At 37.7% G+C, this 21,014-nt stretch overlaps 1 protein-coding gene across 1 annotated transcript; it reads left to right on the top strand.

Moving 5' to 3' along the window:
* Positions 1 to 5,985: 5,985 nt before the first annotated feature.
* On the top strand, positions 5,986 to 19,945 carry LOC138202710 (chloride anion exchanger-like). The gene is made up of 20 exons (XM_069156968.1): positions 5,986 to 6,116; positions 9,898 to 10,037; positions 10,754 to 10,864; positions 10,940 to 11,100; positions 12,307 to 12,471; positions 12,568 to 12,720; positions 13,017 to 13,099; positions 14,009 to 14,156; positions 14,268 to 14,381; positions 15,377 to 15,454; positions 15,544 to 15,639; positions 15,767 to 15,873; positions 16,248 to 16,317; positions 16,862 to 16,954; positions 17,145 to 17,240; positions 18,039 to 18,266; positions 18,356 to 18,410; positions 19,290 to 19,435; positions 19,528 to 19,587; positions 19,919 to 19,945. Exons 1-20 carry the CDS (start codon positions 5,986 to 5,988, stop codon positions 19,943 to 19,945), a joined length of 2,262 nt encoding a protein of 753 aa, XP_069013069.1.
* Positions 19,946 to 21,014: the final 1,069 nt, after the last annotated feature.

The raw sequence follows: 21,014 nt of genomic DNA, 5'->3' as shown, positions 1-21,014 counted from the left end.
GATTCTTGAGGACCCCTGTGAACCTGTAAACTTTGTACCACTCGTTGTCAGTCATTCCTGGGTGGAAAGTTCTGAGGGTCCAGTGTCAACATTGTTCCGCTAACGGTAGAGTGCTCTGACCTCTGACACCGACTCCAGGAAAACACACCATAAATGTGCACCACAGCAGTCTGTGGTGACTTGGTGAATGGACTTTTTGCTGTAACATACTTCAGCAGTTTCTAGCGAGTCGGGAAAGATATAAAGTGGAGAGGAACAACTTATCAGAGCAACAATAGACGCTTGGAGGCCGATCTCCAGTTGAGTGACCAGTCTGCATCCGTCGGTGACATTTTAACTGTTCAGGATTTAAACTTTCTCCGCATCCTCATGTGGCTGTAAATCTGTTGGATCAGGGGGGTTTGGTTGAAAACATTATGAAGTATTAACTTAATAATTGTTACTGAGAAACTGCAGTGAGTTATACGGAATTGTTAGTTGGGAAAAACCCACTGTTGAGATCCATTATCAGTCCATTGTCTTTCATCTTTGATTGTATCAGTTATGTTTGCAGGATGAATCTTTAATATGTACATAGTTTTGTTTTATACCTGCTTTATCTCCACCTGTGGTCGTCGCTACATATAGTCCATAATGAGTTTAAAGCCTGTGTCATAAAAAAAAAACCTTTCATGTGTGAAGTTGTGGTTGCTGATAGTGTCGGCTACTTGTAAACTTTTTTTTTGAAAAGTACTGAAAGGAGCTTTTTTTTTTTAATGGATTTCCTGATCACACTCCTTCGTCAAATCCAGTTTTCAGACAGTGAAATATAAACATTTGTAACTCACCTTAACTTCAGTGTTGAGCATCTTGAATGTGACATCTGTCACAACTTTTTATCTGTCAAATCAAAATCCCGAACAGATAACATATTACAGTGTAGCAACAAGTGTTGCAAACGCTTCTTCATAGATCTGATAAGGTTGAGCTTTATGGTTCTCGTGATGTTTTTCCACCTGACCTTGATAATTCCGAATTATCTTCTGTGGTACTATCAGGACAGAGTGGAAACAAAAGTGTCAATCCTATTTTTTTACAGAAGATGTTTTGACATGCACACATGAAAATGAGAAAATGGATAATGTTTGAATTCCAGGGTCCTGATATTATGCATGCTGACTCACTGTAACACTGTCATGGTTTACTGGGACACTTCAATCAAACAGAGATATTAATATTATTATTAATACCTGCGCTTTTCACACTAAGTCAAAATGTCAACTTGGGAAAATGTCAGTCAAAGCAAGAATATGCACCAAAATTTACACCTTCAAACTAAAATCCTGTTGAGACATCACTATGTAGTGTGAATGCAAACTGAATTAACATGCTAATTTAGAAACTCTAGCAGGAGACATATATAAAAGTATTTATTTATACTTGTAACGTAATGTGGTAACGAGTAAATTCACTGATGTTGCCTGATTGTTCTTAGTTAAATAAGATGTCCATTTTCAAGGAGAATCCCAGTAGAAATGAGAGAAAAGGAAAGAAAAGAATGTCATGAATGTTGCAAGCAGCTCTATTGCAGCATTTAATTCAAAATTCAAAGAATATTTACTTCAAAAACATTTTATGAGCTAGTTAAAGATAAGTTATTGTCTTAATTTATTGTGACAGAGAATACACCAATACTCCACAACAGTTTGTGTATTTGTTAATAAATAATAGTTGTATGATATGATACAGAACAAATTATAGAGTGAAAGCTTCACAAGTGAATTTGGTTAAATTAAATCCACAATTCAGTTCTTGGACTGATTTTTGAAGGGTACTCCAGTGGTTTGGTTATTCCTTTCTATGTATAAAGTTGGGAGACCCAAACATTGTTAAAACCAATGCAGCAGACACTGAGTTTTAGTTGCTGGTATGTGTCTAACTCCGTACCCCAGTTTGAAATGTGTGTTTTCTGTTAGAAATGTGCAATCTGAAGAGATAAGAACTCCTCTTATAGTGTGAAGAGAACCTTTATGATGAAGGCCACAAGCCTTGAACGCATTAGGGTGACAATAAAGATGTTCACTGTATTACTCTTCGCTCCGTGGAAGTGCCATGATTAGAAAGCTTTGGGGTTGTCAGATATTTGTTTCTATAGTTTGTGTTTTTCCTCTCTACTTTTCCTCTTGGACTGCAGTTGGTGAAAAGCCTTATTTTGACTTTTACATAGTAGTCAGTCTCTTCCCTTCAGAGGTGTCTGAAAGAAAGTGTACATTTCTGTTGTACTTTAGCCATAATTTTAGAACAGAGACCTCACAGTGTTGCAACATCAATCAGATTTTACCATCCTACTTCTGTCTGAATGCACATCATCCCCTATCTGTCTCTCTACACTCTGTTCCCACCTGCAGGACAGTCTAGCACACTGTGTGCAAAATATTTTTGTTCTCTAGAATTTTGCGAGGTTTTGAAGAAACAAACGTATTAAGCATTAATTATGTTCTCTTTTGGTGAGGTTGCAGCAAAAGACATTTACGTACTGACACTATTGTACTTTTTGTTATCAGGTTAGAAAAGCACATTATCTTCTGTCTGATAAAAAAACCAGATAGGACTCACAGGTAGAATCACATATGTTATAAAGTTCACACTGCAGTTATCACATTGCTTTTTCATGTTTTTCCATCAGGTCCAAATTATCTTGATAAGAAATAGCTTCACTTTTTATGGTGTTTCTCGTGTTGCATTCAAAAAGTCAGAGCTGGTGAATACATGGGCAGGTCGAAATACACAGAGAATTATACAATGCATCGTTACTTTTCAACCAGTTCAAATAGAACAGCTGAATGTTTCTGGTTGCATGAGACTATCAGAAAATCAAACATATTTCAGAGGTGATGGGTCATAAAACGCTGAGTAGCGAATCAAAACTACCCACACAGGTTTGTGAAATTCTTTCTTAGTGGACTTCAGCTTATCAGGATTATTTAGACTGCATCAAATCATGTCTCTACATCTTTTTACTTCTTGGTATAATCAGTCAGTTTTTATCAACTTCGGTTCTGAAATATCTCAACGATGACTGTGTGGGTTATCATGTAATATCAGATACAGATATCTACAGTATGATATCAGTTTGGTGCTTTTTGTCTTTTCTTTTACCAGAAGGTAAACACACATTAATGGATATTCCCATCAGTCTCAGTTCTACTCTATGTATAGTATGAATTAGAAAATGTTATCATTGCAATTCAATATTATACGAATTGTTTTTAGCATGCTGATGTTAGCAATTAACTAAAATGAGGAGAACTGGATATGTTGCTGCCACTCCACCGAGCTGCGAGCGGTCACTCGCAGTATTTCTAAGAAAATATCCCACACACAGTATAACTGCAATATTATGCTGTGGTTGTAGTGGTTGTAAACAGTTTGTTTTTTTAACCTGTACCTGTTGAACTGGTGTCGTTGGTTAATGATATCCTAATCCTTAGCTTTTGAATTATTGCTTGATTACTGCCGTAGCTGATTAGCCAATAGATTGCATTGAATGACTGAGCAGAAAAACATGACACATAATGCTCAAAGTTTTTGCACAAGAAATAATACTGAAAATCATAATTAAAACTGGAGATTGTCTCTTTTGTATGTGAGTATTGTTTACTTGTTAAAATGTTGTCCCAAAACTCTTTCCATATAGTACATGAACACAACACACCCACGCAGCCATGAATTCATCATTCTGCTCTTCAGCCTCTGTTATTAATGGAAATAAATTTCAACCAAATGGAAAGTGTTTGACCTTGATGCAATTATCAGACTATTGCTGCAACATTAATCAGATATAAATTATTGCGCTGTCGCTTATCGCTCAGCATTGTGTGACAAAGCAAGGGGGGGCCGAAACTACCCGATCGCAGACACACAGTTTAACCTTCGTGTTGTCCTTGGGTCAAAATGACCCGCAGCTGTGTTCAACCAAGTTCTGTTTTATTTCTATATTTTTATGTTTTTGGGGATTTTTTTTGTTTAAAGAAACCCTCACAGCATCCTTGTCACCAATGATCCCAAAAAATATGAAAATATAGAAATAAAATAGAACTTGGTTGAACACAGCTACGGGTCATTTTGACCCAAGGACAACACGAGGGTTAACCCGAGAGTGTGCAGGACAGCATTCAAAATGTCACACCATCGCTGCTGGTTTAAAACATGTTGATTAAAATAAAATATATAAAACATCGATTTTTACAAAAGGATGTATTCATGTATGTGGGTTCACACAAACACTCTCACCTTTCCCACGAACTGTGCCTGAACTGAGTTTGAGCCTCTACAAACAGTCGACATCACTGCCACTTAATTCTGAGCAGACATTTCGATAAGGTCATTCACACACTTTCCTCGAATGTTTGCATTCCTGCTGAATGCAATTAAACCAGTGAGAGGAAACCCCAACCCCCACCCGCACCCCCGCCCCCACCACACCACACACACACACACACACACACACACACACACACACACACACACACACACAAACCTGCTCCTTCTTGTCAGTTTGGTTGGTACTGATTGGTGCTGGTGACTCATGAACAGCGATGAAGAGTAGCTGAGTTCATTGACTCAAGTATTGTAGTACAATATTTAAGTACTTGTACTTGAGTATTTTCATTTTGTGATACTTTAAATTTTCACTTCACTATATTTAAGGAGGACATATTGCACTTATAAAATGAAGATTTGAAACAATGGATAATTTAACTTTTTAAAATACAAAGAGTATAGCCATCTCACAACACTTCAGATCTGCGTTCAGTTTACAAACAGTAAAACTATTTATAATGTAGGTCAAAGTAGCTCCACCTCCAGCTGGAACAACAATAACATGCTGCCCACACACTGATGCTTCACTAATAATGATCTACTAATGTCATATATAATAATATTCCATTATTTACACATTGTTATAGTGGGAACTCTAGTAAAGTGAAGAATCTCATCACTTCTTTCACTACTGCTCATGAATTCTAAATTGTAATGTTCTAACTTTCTTGCAGACATGATTATCAGAGTACCAGGGTGTCTAATCCCACGTGTGAGGAATACATGTTGGAAATATAATACTTACATTCAGCAGTTTTTTCTCAAACAGTTTTGGCTCCTGCAGCTCACAAACTATTTCCACCCCTGAAGCGTACGGACCACTGCTGCAAACCTTCAGAGCAGTCCCCCCCCCCCCCCCCCCCCCCCCCACACACACACACCTGAAAAACTACTTGATTTCCACTTTATAACAATGAGCTGTCCTGTCTGTCCTGTTCACATCCTCCCTGCACTGAAAATTGCGGGTTACGGATATCAGCAAGAACAATGATAAGGCGTGTGTCCAGCAAGTTGTACGAAACAGAGACTTCATCATAATTGCTGTTAATAATTACAGTTGTGATAAGCAACAGGGGTGGCATTTATTAATGATAAAACCCGGTGAGGCACCAGTTGATCTCCAAGTGTTGGAGGTAGGAGGAGGAGAGCGTGGAAACTTTTGGATTTTAGATAAATTAGGACACCGTCAGGTATGTGAGGAGCTGCTGTCTTTAAATGAGGGCATGGAGAAACTCCAACCAGAGATTCTTGTTTGGGCTCCAGTTGAAGGTTGTTAATGTTTCCATGGAGTGATTTAGATCTTGAAAAGAAAAGTTGATCTTGAGAAAATCAGGAGGCTGACAAATTTCAGAGCTAAAATTCAAAACAACCCTCTCTGGTATTAATTTGTTTCTAGAGCTCAAATGGAGCCAGATAAATCTTCTCCCAGGACAGAGCAGGTCTTGACCTGGTTTGTGTACTTTGCCTGTATTAGGAGGTCTGGACCTTTGTTGTTTGCTGTTAATGTTCTTTGATAACTGATGTTCAAAGGCAAGACAGGATCATCTTCCTAATCTAATGTGATTAATGGATCTCAGAGCCACATAGAGAGGAACCAGTGGACCTCCAGGCAGCAGAGGCGAAATGATGCGACCGGGAGCTAAGCAGTATGTGGTGGCCAGGCCGCTGTACTCTGAGAAGTCCTTCGCTGAGGAGCACCAGAAGGTCTACAGGCAGCGCAAAACCATGCTGGACCACGTCAAACAGTACTTCACGTAAGGAACATGCCATGCTTTTGTTTTCTGTGCAATTTATGACTTATGATCACTGAAGAATTAACAATTAATTAACATTTAACAACCAAATAACCTTTAAACTGAATCCTTTATAAACGAAAATAATATGAACTTACTGAAGAGTTTGGAAAAAATGTATATAAAACGGAAACTTTTTTTAAATTTAAATTAACGTACACTCATTGTAATCAACTATAGTTTGTCTGCATACAAAACCTGAGAGTTGTAGCATCATACTATCATATATTCTTTGTTTAACTAAGATTTTACAGTTTAAAGTAAAGTCAAGTCATGATGATTAAGGTTAAGTTTTAAAGACATGTTTGTTTCTCTCTCCATTTATTTTAAGTCTAAAAATAACTTGTAGTTTAATGTATTTAGTCATTTATTTAACCTGAAAAATATCATATCAGTTTGTGGAGAGTGAAAAAACCTAAAATGCAGCAGCTATCTGTCCTTATATGTCTGCAACCCAACATGAGACTATTCACAGACATAAAGCTTTTTTATATGAAGGTCTCAGGCCTGAAACTTTTAAAATAAACTGAGAAATTATCAAAAAATACTCAACATATTTTTAATTTGAAGCACCTGTCTTAAATATTTTATTGCATGTAAAACCCTTGTAGCAAACTGTTTGTATCAAGATGTTAACTGATGTTAATGATGAGCTTTTAAAACTGACATTTACTCGGCTTTACTTAAAAAGTGGGTAATATTCTCCCTCCCTGGGAGATGATTTACTGTCTTTGCCCTCACCAACACTGAGCCCTGCAATTTCATTTCTTATGGATCTAGTAGTACAACTGTATTTGCAAATTGGCTACTCTCTTTTACCCTTTAACTGTTTTGTATGTGAAAATATCGGGAATAAATATTTAGATCCTTAAATTACTTAAAGGTTTGGTAGGTTTGGGACTTCAGAACAGGTCTCATTAACACTGAAATTTTTAACTAAAGAAAAAAAAAAGATGTTAACAGTTTAAAAACTACAGAAATACTCTTCAGGTTTTGGCTGAGGCTCATGTAGAGCTTCAATAGTCCCAATATTTGCTAAATTAATGTTACAGTCTATTTTGTAAAATAGGTAAGGTAAAGGTAATTGCAGGGACCTATTCTCATGTAGATGTGCCAGCATCAGTAAAGCTTCAAGACATGCTTTAGTACTATGTAGACATGTTTAGCCATACGTCTTCACTTCACCACTGGTTGTCGAGGTGGTGTCCCGCTAACAATGTGGGCTTCATTGACAACTGGAATACTTTCTGGGGAAAACCTGGTCTGCTCTGGAGAGACGGCATCCATCTTACTTTAGATGGTGCAGCTCTTCTTTCTAGAAACACCCCTAAAACCTGACATCCAGGGTTGAGGCCAGGATGCAGAGCTGCAGTCTTATACGCTACTCTGCAGCTTCTTTAGAGCTGTCACTCACCCAAAACCTTCAACATCCCATAGAGGTTGTGTCTGTACCCAGACCACCTATCTTAAAAAAAATTCAACAAAAGATGTATCAATACAAATTCTATAAACATGTATCCTATCAATTTAATGGATCAAAAAAAACATGACAATTAAAAGTGGACTATTAAATATGAGATCTCTCTGGTCTAAATCTCTGTTAGTAAATGACTTGATAACTGATCATCAGATTGATTTGCTCTGTCTCACAGAGACCTGGCTGCAACAGGAAGAATATCTTAGTATTAATGAAGCAACTCCTCCCAGTTATTTTAACTATCATATTCCTAGAGATTCAGGCCGAGGAGGAGGAGGAGGAGTGGTAGCAATCTTCCACTCAAGCTTATCGATTAACCTGAGACCTAAACTTAGTCATAATTACTTTCAGCTCATTATTAGACTCTATTGGTTTTTCTCAATATGTAAATAAACCCACTCACTGTGGTAACCACACCCTCCATCTGCTTTTGTAATATGGAAACTGAAAATGTAATTGTATTTCCTCAAAACCCTGTTTTGTCGGACCACTTCTTATTAACATTTGAGGTTACAATAATGGACTACACAGCATGTGAGAATAAATCCCACTACAGTAGATGTCTGTCAGATGATGCCGTGTCCAAGTTTAAAGAAGCAGTTACATGCTTATCCTCTTTGATGCCATGTGTTAAAGCAGTGGAAGACATCTACGTTGATCTTAGTCCCACACAAGTGGATCATCTGGTAGAAAACACTGCAGTATCTCTGCTACAAGTCTAGATGATGTCACCCCTCTGAAGAAGAGAGTAATGAACCAGAGTAAGTTGTCTCCGTGGTACAACTCAAAACTACGCTCTGCTAGGCAGCGACGAGAAAGCTGGAAAGGAAATGGCGTTCCACTAATTTAGAAGAATTTCACCTGCCTGGAAGGATAGTCTAATATTGTACAAGAAAGCTCTTCGTAAGGCCAGGACTTTATGTTATTCATCATTAATAGAGGACAACAAGAACAACCCCAGGTTTCTTTTCAACACTGTAGCCAGGCTGACAAAGAGTCACAGTTCTGTTGAGCCCTCTATTCCTTCAGCTCTCAGCAGTAATGACTTCATTAACTTCTTCTTGGGGAGAGAATCGGGCAGACCCTTCCTGTTACTGTCACTGATGTGTTGTTAGGCACAGAGACCAGATTTATACTTTGAACATTTCTCTCCTGTTGAGCTATCCGAGCTAACAACAATTATTTCCTCATCTGGATCATCTACCTGTCTCCTGGATCCCATTCCAACTAAACTCCTCAAGGAAGTCTTCCCTTTAATTAATACTTCCATATTAGATCAGATCAACCTATCTATTGTAACCGGCTATGTACCACAGGCTTTTAAAGTGGCTGTAATTAAACCTTTACTTAAAGAGCCGACTCTAGGTCAGCTGTTTTAGGAAACTACAGACCAATTTCCAACCTGACGTTTATTTCTAAAATCCTTGAAAAAGTTGTTGCAAATGAACTTTGTGATCATTTATAAAGGAATGATCTGTTTGAAGATTTTCAGGCTTTAGAGTTCATCATAGCACAGAAACAGCTCTGGTGAAAGTTACTAACCATCTTCTAAAAGCCTCAGATAACGGACTTGTCTCTGTACTTGTGCTGCTTTTGATACGATTGATCACACGATTTTATAACAGCGATTAGAAGATGTTACACGGATCAAAGGAACTGCATTAGACTGAACTAGACAAAACTAATACATGCGTTTGTTACTTCTAGGCTAGATTATTGTAATTCCTTGTTGTTAGGATGTCCAAATTACTCATTAAAAACATTGCAGCTGATCCAAAATGCTGCAGCAAGAGTACTGACGGGATTAGCAAGAGAGATCATATTTCTCCTGTTTTAGCGTCTCTTCACTGGCTTCCTGTGAAATCAAGAATAGAATTTAAAATTCTCTTGCTGACTTACAAATCTCTACATGACCAGGCTCCATCATATCTTAGAGATCTTATAGAACCATATAATCCTAGCAGAGCACTTCGCTCTCAGTACGCTGGTCTACTTGTGGTTCCTAGAGTTTCCAAAAGTAGAATGGGAGGCGGAGCCTTCAAATGTCTCTCCCACAGTTTTTGCTTATTGTCTGTTGCCTCTCCATGCTTCTAATTCTACTCAGTCATATTCCACCTCTTTCAAAGTCAAAAATCAATCACCATCTCATTTAAACTGTCAAAATCTGAAATCTGTTCCATCTATAGTTCATTAAATGCAGCCGTCCATCAACTCTGTTTTCCTGTTTAACATGGACACAATGTTTTGGTTTATGTATCATCTTAGATGTGATGCCAAACGAGCAAAGAACGCAGCTCTCTCTCTTCTGCCGGTCATCGGCTGGCTGAAAGTCTATCAATTTAAAGAGTGGCTGCTCAGTGACATCGTGTCAGGTATCAGCACCGGCCTGGTGGCGGTCCTGCAAGGTAAGAGTCAAGTTTACTGCATATGAATGAATGGTTTGATACTTTGAATTACATTGGTGTAATGGAGGCATATTAACTTAAACTTAATGCAGTGACATCATGTCTCTGACAGAACCAATCAGATTGGGACCAAACGTGGGTGGATGATGTGTCTTTGCACTATTACAGTGTTAGAAGTGTCAAAACATTCTCAACAAATTATATTTTCATTTTGGGGTACAAAGGTCAAATTTTCACCCACCACCTCAGGGAACCATGATTTTGATTTTTTTTTTTGCTGTGGTTGGTTGAGTTCAGTTCATACAAGTTATCATTTCACCGTTAGAATATCTGACAACGAAATTAAAATGATATCAGAAGCATCATTCCCACTGTGTGATCTAAGAACTGGGAGCAATCCATGCAACTGTAGTCATGTACTATTGGTATGAATTAAAAAAAAAAAAAAAAAAAAAAAAAGAGTCTGTAACTGAACATTCTTACGGGAGGAGATGGATCAGAAAAATGGGGCTGTTACTTTGAAGTCAGGGGCAGAAATTCCTTATTCCTATTCCTTTTATTGTCATGGCATGTTTAATGACCATGACTACTGTAGCCTGAACATAACACGTGGTTAAAATACTGTGAAGTGAAGTGAAGTGAAGTGAAGTGAAGTGAAGTGAAGTGAAGTGAAGTGAACAGTAGTATCATACTGTAAACCTGTGTTTTTGTTGCAGGTCTGGCCTACTGTTTGCTGGCCTCTCTGCCACCCTGGTATGGACTCTTCGCCGCCTTCTTCCCTGTCATCATTTACTTTTTCCTCGGCACCTCCAGACACATCTCAGTTGGTAAGGCCAGTCTCCTTCTTTCTATTGCTGCTCTCAAAATGCTACAATTCAATTAATCTGCCATCCTCCCTGCAGGTCCATTCCCAGTCTTGTGTCTGATGATTGGATCGGTGGTCACCAGGCTGGTCCCAGACGAAGGTCCACCCTTCAACATCACTGGGTTTGAAGGCCTGACGAGAGATGAGCAGAGAGTGTTGGTGGCCTCCTCTGTGTCCTTCCTCGCCGGCATCATGCAGGTTAAACACCTCACAGTAATCACTCGATTCATCTCTTCAATAGAGTCAACATTCTCCGGGGAAATTCCCTTTTATCTTTCTCAATTCAAAAGTATTATAGAGGTAAAATTAAACTGAACTTGTGGTGGAGTTACACACAAGTTTTGTGAATTGTATTTATATAGCAGCAAAGTTATCTGAAGCCACCTCACTTACAACAATAAGAAAGACAAAATCTTGTGAAAGAAAACATCACTGAGGTAGAATGTTGGTGTAAACTTTCCATTGGCTCACTATTTTGGTCAAGATTGTCCTCTCCTTCTGCTAGCTGTGTGTGTCCACCAAAACAAGTTCCACCCAAGATTATTTTGCACAAACACCGTTACTGCATCCTAGACTTATTGCTGCCCAAAACGATTGCTATTGGTCTAAAGTAATAAAAACAAGCCAAGGTGTTTCTCCCCAATAGAAGAAAAAAATATGGATGCAACCAGACCATTCTGTAGTTTGGTGGAGATAGCGAAGCAACCTGGTATCACGCCAAAGCATGTAATACACGCACCTGTCCATTTCAGGACCTTCATGTCAGTGTCACGTTGTGTCTCTACAAGGCGTGAACCGTAAAGTGGTTTATGATTTATCCACCGAAAACTGTGCTGTGCTGTCCCCAACCCACCCCCTAATTACAACATGGCACCCTATATTTATCAAATATTACCCCATTGTATTTGTATCTACTGTATATGCACCCTATATAGTGGCCCCAAAACATCCACCAAGAAAAGAAAAGAGTAGTGCCCATGGCGTGTATGTTACTTTCTGCTCCCACTATTCAATGCATCTCATTCAGATGAGTGAGTTTCATAGCAGTAGGAGCATGAGGAAATACATTTAAAACAAATACATTTCCAAATGTCATTCTTAAAAAATGCCTCAAAAGATTATTATTATTATTATTATTATTATTATTATTAAATTATTGGGTGACAATACCCAAAGGCTGTTTAAAATGAGAAATTAAGTATGATTTAAAAAAAAGTTGATAGCTGATGTCAAATAAGATGTGTAGTGTAAAAAGGGTTAGCACAATAAGATATTGTTTGTTTACTTCTCTTTCTTTTTTTTATTGTTTCCTACTTTATTTTGTCTGTTATTGATTTTTTTAATTTTGTAATCCAGTTTGAACCAGCAGGATTGTCTCTTCTCTGTTTCTTCTCTCACCTCCAGCTGGCGATGGGTATACTTCAGGTGGGCTTTGTTGTCATGTACCTGTCTGACACTCTGGTCTCTGGCTTCACCACAGCAGCTGCCATCCACATCTTGGTGTCCCAGCTCAAGTTTATTTTGGGTCTGCAGGTCCAAGGCATCAGTGGACCGCTTTCCATCATATATGTGAGTACAGACCAGCTTTCTGTCTGCTTATCACAGCCATGGAGGGTGCAGGTTGTGGGTTGGACTCCTGTTTTATTTTGTTTTTTAATTTTTCAGACCTTGGAGATCATCTTTAACAATATCACCTCCAGCAATGTCTGTGATGTGGTGATCTCCCTGGTGATCATGGTGATGGTGCTCATTGTAAAGGAGTTAAATGAGAGATTCAAATCCAAGCTGCCTGTGCCCATCCCAATAGAGGTTATCATGGTGAGCAGCGACATAAAGCCTATTAATGTTGTCCTAACCTGAGATGTTAAAGGATTATTAATCATATAAACAGTAACTTTAATAGTTAAACAGTAATTTTGGTTGGGACTTTTTATGAGTCCCAACCAAGTTAACAATCATTAAACTGATTTATGGTATCATTAATGGTACTGAAAAGAAAGATTTCATGTCAGTTCAAAGAAACAATTCGCAGTTAATGAACGTGTTTCATTTTTCAACTTTTAAATTTACAATTTCCAGCTGTCACTTAGTCATATGTGTCGTTTCTTTTCCAGACTGTTATTGCATGTGGAGTCTCATATGCATTCGACTTCAAGACGATATATGGCATTGATGTTGTTGGCCATATTCCAAAGGGGTAAGAGGTGATAATCAAAGCAAAGGACCCACTAAACATTTGTTTTCTGTGCTGTGAAAGGATTACTCAGTACATCCCTGTGTAACTATCATGCTATTCTGTAATCACGTTGAAAAAAAAAAAGCCTTTCTTATAATTTAGGCAAGCTGGTCCTTTCATTAAATTAAAAGATAAAGCTGCAAAAATCGACTTGCATAACGACTTGTACTGTTTGTGAAAGGTATGGTTCGAGAGTAAGCACCTGATTCTACATTTCCCCCATCTTTACACAGGTTTTTAGTGTCTTTCAGCTCTTTTTAAAAAAACATGTTTTTACTATTTTGGTTCAGTCTCATCACTCTCAAAAGAATATTTTTTAGCAGTAGCATGTAGCTGTTTTCAATTACAAAAAAGGTTGAATAAACTTAGAAAACATTGCCCACCCAGCACAAAACAACACAGACAAAGTTAGCAACTTTAAATTTAGTGAAGCAATTGAGCAACAACAATGTTTCTTCTAGGCATTGGTGGAGTAAAGCAGAGTGAACAGGAGATTGACAATTAGACTTAAATTTGTCAGGTGGAAACAAATACGACTTTGCAAGTTCTGGATGTATAAGTAGGCTAACTGTTACTTTATGATTATAATATAGGATATAGTGTTGTATTTATAGCTTGTTACCACTTTCCCCTTAATGTCCCAAAAATCAGTCGGTGTAAGTTTAACCACTGAACTGGAATTTTTTTACGACAGGTTTACACTGTTAAAATATATATTATTAGAGGAAAGATACGTTTCCTGATGTCTCCAATTTGTAAAAACCTTCTCAGAAGAACGTTTTGTGTCATATTATCATTGGAGGTAAATGTCAAATCAATGAGTTTAATATTAGAAACAGACATCAGTCTGACAGACTTGTATAATTTCAGTTATGAGTCTCCGATGCCCCCAAACCTGCACATCTTCCAGGAGACGGCAGTGGAAGCATTTCCGATGGCTATAGTGGGTTTTGCTGTGGCCTTCTCTGTGGCAAAAATCTACTCTATAAAACATGATTACACCATCGATGGAAACCAGGTATGTAAAAACATTGCAACATTCACAACATTAAGGTAAAAGCTCCAGGTTTAATCAGGACCGGTGTGTGATCTATGTGATAAAGAGGTGTTCCCTGTGACCCGGCTGTAGGAGCTGATAGCTTTTGGAGTCAGCAACATCTTTGGAGCTTCCTTTAAGTCTTTTGCAGCGAGCACAGCTCTTTCCAGGAGTGCAGTGCAGGAGAGCACGGGTGGGAAAACTCAGGTAAACTAGTAAATCATGTGTTTTATTATTCCCTCATTGGATAATACTTTTACAAGATCCTGCACAAAATATATACAAAGTTTTTGAGGAATGAGGGAGGAATCAATCATATATGAACTGATAACTAATAAAGTGTTTTGATGGGGAGCTCCTGAACAGCTCAGATTCATGGAGTACACAGTTGATCAATGGCTAAAGAACAGACTAGGAGATTACTAATGAATCATAATAATCATTAATATCTGTGAAATGGAATAGCAATAGATTTTTTTTCATAAGGACATTCTGATTAACTGTTAACCAGCTGATAAGCAGCACAAACTATTATGCATTCATTACCAATTACTTCATAATTTTTTTTACCCTTTCGTCTGGTTTGTTGTAAAGGAACTATTTGTAAAAACTCAGTAGCTTCTTCTTAGGTAGTTGTGTTAGTTGTTTGCATGTTGATGCTTTACTTTACTTCAGGTTAATTATCTGATCATGAAGTAGTGAAAAACTGCTCAGTAACTACTCAGTATGATGTGTCAATTTACAACTAAAGAATAGTTTTACAACTTTCCCAGTCTGTCTTAAAACAACATTCAGGTGTGAATATGAACACTGAAACAGGTTTTGCTCAGTATAATCATTTCTTTCGGTGTGGATTGGGAAAAAAAGAGGGAATTTTGTAATAAAAAGATTGACATTTATGAGGATATCCACTTGATGTATCAAATTCAAAACTTTGAATACATTTTTGCATGGAAGAGTGGCTTAGGTAAATTTAAAAAAATTCAATTAAAAAAAACTTTGTTGGTTTTGAGAACCAGCAAAAATTCTAAACAACACTACACTAGAGTTTTCTCGGGAGCAATGTATGGTATTACTCTGCTAATATTTGTCATTTAAACCGAATTTATAAACCAAAGCAACAGAAATTGTCATATTATGTTTTCGTTTGTTGTGTTATGTCAGTAGTTTTTGCAGTTCCATATCTCATCTGTACTTTTCAGTTGGCCAGTTTACTCTCAGCTCTGATAGTGATGATCGTCACTTTGGCTATTGGATTCCTTCTGGAGCCACTACCAAAGGTTTGTAAACCTCAAATTCTACGGAGACTCGGACATCATTATATGATTTAAATCTTTGGAATCTGACCTTTGACCCTTTGTTTTAACAGTCCGTGCTGGGTGCTGTGGTCATCGTCAACCTGAAGGGCATGCTGATGCAGTTCAGAGATGTCCCATACCTGTGGAGGCGGGACAAACCAGACTGTGTAAGACGTCACACACTTTTTAAAGACACAAATCTCCGCACTTGAGGAATCACTATGTTCATGTTGTGTTATCTGGCATTAGAAAAGTCATATTGCTGTTTTAAAGAACTCTTCTGTGTCTCACCAGGTGGTGTGGCTGGGTACCTGCTTTGCAGCTGTCTTGCTGGGGCTGGATCTCGGATTGGCTGCAGGCCTCGGTGTGGAGCTGATCAGTGTCGTCTTCAGGACTCAGTTGTTAGTATCTGGACAGTCTAAATTGAATGTCTTTTTGAACAGCTGCAGCTTCTTCAGATGCCTTCATTTGAAAAAATGATTTATGTCGTAGCCCCGCCCCTTCCTCTAAGTAGCCAAGATGGCAACCGTTTAGGGTGGAAATTGTCCAGTGTTACGCACTTAATTTTTGGACCATTTTGAGTGCATCATCCTGGTACTTGTAGTGCACTGCGTGTTTCTGTACTTGACATTGTTAACGCACTTATACACTCAGAATAGTGAGTGTTAGTACACAAGTTCACCTTTTGAAACACAGCATAAGTCTTTTGATTTTAAATTTAAACCACAATCTCAGAGCATTATTTTTGAAGTATTTACGTCTGTTTATGTTTCAGCCCACGGTGCAGTGTGTTGGTCAACATAAAGGGAACTGACATCTACAAAGACAGAAAGGACTACATCGATGTAAGTTGGCTTGGTGTCTATGGTAACGTCTGCTAAAGAAATACTTGGATGGCGGATAGTTCGATGAGAAGATTGATATCATGCTCTGGAGAGAAAAAATTATCCTCTCATCCACCTCTCTGGTAATAAGCTTTCCCAATGTGTCAAAGTATTCCTTGAAAACATCTATTGTATAATATTTTATTATTTATCAAGGTCCACCAGGGTATGTAAGGATTTTCCATTTGCCCATGACAGTATCAGGTTTCATTTAACTTTACTTTTATTTCATTATTTTAGACTCTTCAGGAGTTGAGGCGTTATAAAAGTGTTTTTAAAGTGCCAGAATTTTATTTTTACCTGCAGTATAGAAAACTCATTCCAAATGTGTTTATAATCTCCACAAGCAGGGCCTGTATTTTTATACAGTAAGTCTTACCTGAGAGCTCATAAATAATCAACCCTGCATTCCTCCTTCTCTGTTAAATGTTTGCATCTTAGTTTGAACAGATAAACTATTCTTATCAATGACATTGCATTGATTTGGGTATCGTGATGTCTCCAGATATATGAGCCAGAGGGAGTGAAGATCTTCAGGATCCCATCACCAATCTTCTTTGCCAACATTGAGTTCTTCAGGACCAAACTGGTGGAAGCTGTAAGTCTCACCTGGCTGTCGAGTGTCAAAGTAAAAGAATGGAATTGTATTTTATATCCACAATATGCATGGGATGTAATATATCCAATAAAGATGCAGTAAAATCATCTTTAAAAGGTCATGTTGTTAACAGGCAAATAAAAAAACTCATTCTCTACTTATGATTCAAGGTGCACTTCTCTCTTCTCAGATTGGGTTTAACCCGCTGCGAGTGTTGAGAAAGAGGAACAAAGCGCTGCGGATGATCCGCAAACTTCTGAAGAAGGGTGACCTGCAGTGGACATCAGTAAGAAAAGATCATGTTGTTGATATAAAGAACACACTTTTACTCTGACAACACTTTCACAAAGTGATTAAAAAAAAAATATCTACACTCTCATGGTTATCTCTTCCTGCTTTGATCAGTTTACTCTGTTCAGGTCAGCACAGTAAAAGTTTTTACTCTTTAACAATACATTTTTAATGTAGTGATGGTATAATTACGTCTAAGTGACGGCATTTTGTTAGGAGAGGGTGCAAGATATGACCTAGACTAGACTATGAATGTATCTTTTGAAATGTAAAAGCTGTGCCAGTACCTTGTAAATGTGTTTGTGTGTGTGTGTGGTGGTGGTGGTGGGTGAATGGGAGATGGTTCCTGTCCAAGGAGGCAAACATTTAAAAGTTCAGATTTTTTTCTCTTCCAATGTGTTTTTCTAACAAACACTGTCAAAGGTGCATTGCTGATCTTACATATCTGATATACAGTGATTATTGTTTGTTTGTTAACTAAAGCACCACTTTTTTGGGCCTGTTTTTAGTGCATCATCCAGGCAGCTGTAGTGCACTGCATCTTTTTTCATTGACAGTGTGACCGCACTTATCCTCTCAAAATAGTGAGTGTTAGTAAACAAGTTCGCCATTTGGAACACACCAACTGTGTAAATTGTTACATTTCACATTTGCTCTGACTTTAAATAATCTCGGCTACACTGGTGTGAACTGGCTGTAGCCATGAATGCAGTGTAAATGTAGCTGTGCCTGCTGTAATGAGCTGCAGCCATCTGTGAAGTCAAATTACTAAAACAATATTTTTCCATTGCAGAGAGGCTTCCTGAATACCTCATGTGGACCCATTGAGGAATTAGAGGACGAGAGTAACACGGAGGAGCTGGACCTGCCAACAGACTTTAAGGACCTTCCTGTCCGGATCGACTGGAACGCCGAGCTTCCCACTGACATCATTGTTCCCAGAGTGGAGTTCCACAGCCTGATCCTGGACTTTGCCGCTGTCTCCTTCCTGGACATTTCTGCCCTGAAGGGACTTAAAACAGTGTGTTGTTCATTCATAGCAACAATAGCATCAGTTATTCCACTGTAGCTTTTTTTTTCTTTTAATGAATCATCTCTAACTTTTTGCAGATGCTGAAGGAGCTGATCCGTGTGGAAGTTGAGGTCTACATTGTGGCTTGTGATCGTATGTGTGAAACTGCAACAGTTACAGCTCAATATTTAATCATTAATAATGCAGATTGTCATGACACCACTAATTTGTCAAATCTTTATTTGTTAGTAGGAGTTTTTTTTATGTAAAATGACAGGTGTAAAAAAAAAAAAAAAAAAAAAAAACTCATCAGTGAAGTCTAATTTTGTTTCTTTGTTTGTGTCACTTCTGTTAGAAACTCAAAACAAAACATACTAAGTTTTTTTTTTTATTTTACAACCAGAGCCAGCTGGAGAGTGGACAGTCTGTGTTATGTGGGTCATCTTCATTTAGGATATGATTATTTAAGAATAAAAACTGATGGGGTGACCCTTGTGCATAAATTGTATACAAAAATAAAGGCACAAAAATAAATGCTCCGAATGTACAAATGTTACACAACGAGGATGAAAATCATAAGCTGTGCGCTAAACTGCTTAGAGAGCAGGTGTTTTCATTTTTGTTGCATTCCTTGTTTTGGAGCGCTCTTATGTTTGTGCTTTGTCTTCAGGGTACCATTTAAAAGTAGTGATTTAAATGTAAAAACAAAATGATCTTCTGACAAAGGTGACAAACTATTCATGATGCTGGCAGTTGTTTCACAGTAGTTTATTACATATTACTTAATTGTTTAGTTTATAAAATAATGAAAAATTCCCCTCAGGACTGTTCAATGCCCAAACTGGCTTCACGACACCCTTCTGAAACACAAACATATTCAGTTTACTGAATGTCTTTGATGTTTGATGTTGAGAGCATCAAACTTATCACATTTAGGAAGCTAGAATCATCAGATGTTGGGCATTTTGCTTGAAAAATGACTTAAATAGATAATCAGCCATGTCTAATTATCGTCTTTCTCCTCGGCGGCAGATTACATCCTGGAGAAACTTCACGACTGTTGCTTCTTTGATGATGAAGTTCAACCATCAATGTTCTTCCTGACACTGCACGACGCCATGCTGCACATCCTGGAGATACATCCGGAGCCTACGGAAAAGATATCAGACAATGAAAAGGTAATGAAGTCTTCATTTTATATCTAGTGAAACACATTCTTTGGTCATATATTTGTGCTGGAAAATATCAAACTCTTCAATTTATTCTGCAGATAATAACAACAGTCACAGTTCACCACCCGGGTGGCACTTTGAGAAGTAGAGATAAAAATGTAAGTATGTATTTTTTAATATTTTTGTTGTTTTTGAGCCACAGTAACCTGCTATTGTTGTCATCTTCTTTACTTCAGCCACGTCCTACTTGTCATGCTTCACATTGGGGAAATAATTATTTGTTTCATTTAGTTTATCATTATGGAACAAAACTCACTGATCAACAGATAAATACTGAAAACTACCTGAAATGTTCTGTTAAGTTACTGCAGTATGGAGGCCAAGCATCATTTAAAAGGATTTCTCAGTCGGCATTAAGTTTAGTTTTTATACTTCCACATGGTTCTAAGTTGAACTGGACTTGAACTTGAGCGCCTTCTTCACCCACAGGCTCCAGAACGAGAAACCAGGTTCTAACTTCAGAGTGAGGAGATGATGATGAGCTGATGAGACCAAAGACAAAAAAAGAGTAAATGTTCAACAGATGATGCTGCATACTTACTTTATATAATGTATAATGAGATACTGAATTTAAGTTTACACACAGTATTTACTTTAATGTAAGAAAAGCTTCTTCATATTTTTTATACTGTACATAGTGAATTTGTGGACAGTTTTGGTGCATTATATTTTAAATGTTGTATGTTATATTTCTATGACAATGAGAATAAATAAACTTTTTGCCACGGTGTTCTCAGTGTTAAGTTCTCTAGGACAAAAACAATGTGGATGGGCTGGAAATGGTAGGTGAGATGGCTGAAATATTGAAATCAATATTTTATCAATTATGTTCAAAATGTTATTAAAAACACATCATGGAGCCAAATCGTTGTTCTTAGTGATATGTACTGTCATTACCATGAACACACACACACACACACACACACACACACACACACACACACACACACACACACACACACACACACACACACACACACACACACACACACACACACACAAACACACGCACCCACCCCCACACACACACACACACACACATATAATGTATACACCATCATGCTGCTGTAAATATATAACAAAGCACCAAATGTGTGTGTTCATCCACAGTTGAAAACAGTCTCTCAATAACGTTCTATTCAGCCTGCAGAGTCCAGCTGTTTTATAAACCGGTTATCGAAACGACAGAATGAATCTGAATTAGATTTCGTACAATAAGTAGGGGTGTGTGCAAGTCTCAGCTGATTATTATAATTTGATTAACTGGCACGATAGCTGACATTTTGGGCTCCTGCTTCATTTCTTCATCTTCAGAACCTGCTTTGAAGATGGGTTGTGTTTCAGATTTTAATCCAGATCTTCATTCATTTATATCGTGTTACTTTTAATGCTCACAATAATGTTCATAATTCGAACATCCCATGAAAAAATTAAAACCACGAATTAGTTAATTCTACTACTAAGTACTGTGTGTGTATCAAAGTCCTGACAAACAGCACTCCATCAGATAAACAGCATGTGATAA

The sequence above is a fragment of the Embiotoca jacksoni genome, unplaced genomic scaffold (assembly GCF_022577435.1).
Source record: "Embiotoca jacksoni isolate LCO1_2020_lvr unplaced genomic scaffold, fEmbJac1.0.p SCAF_21, whole genome shotgun sequence".
NCBI lineage: Eukaryota > Metazoa > Chordata > Actinopteri > Embiotocidae > Embiotoca > Embiotoca jacksoni.
The sequence above is the reverse complement of the archived record's forward strand: the minus strand, read 5'-3'. Positions and strand labels throughout refer to the sequence as shown.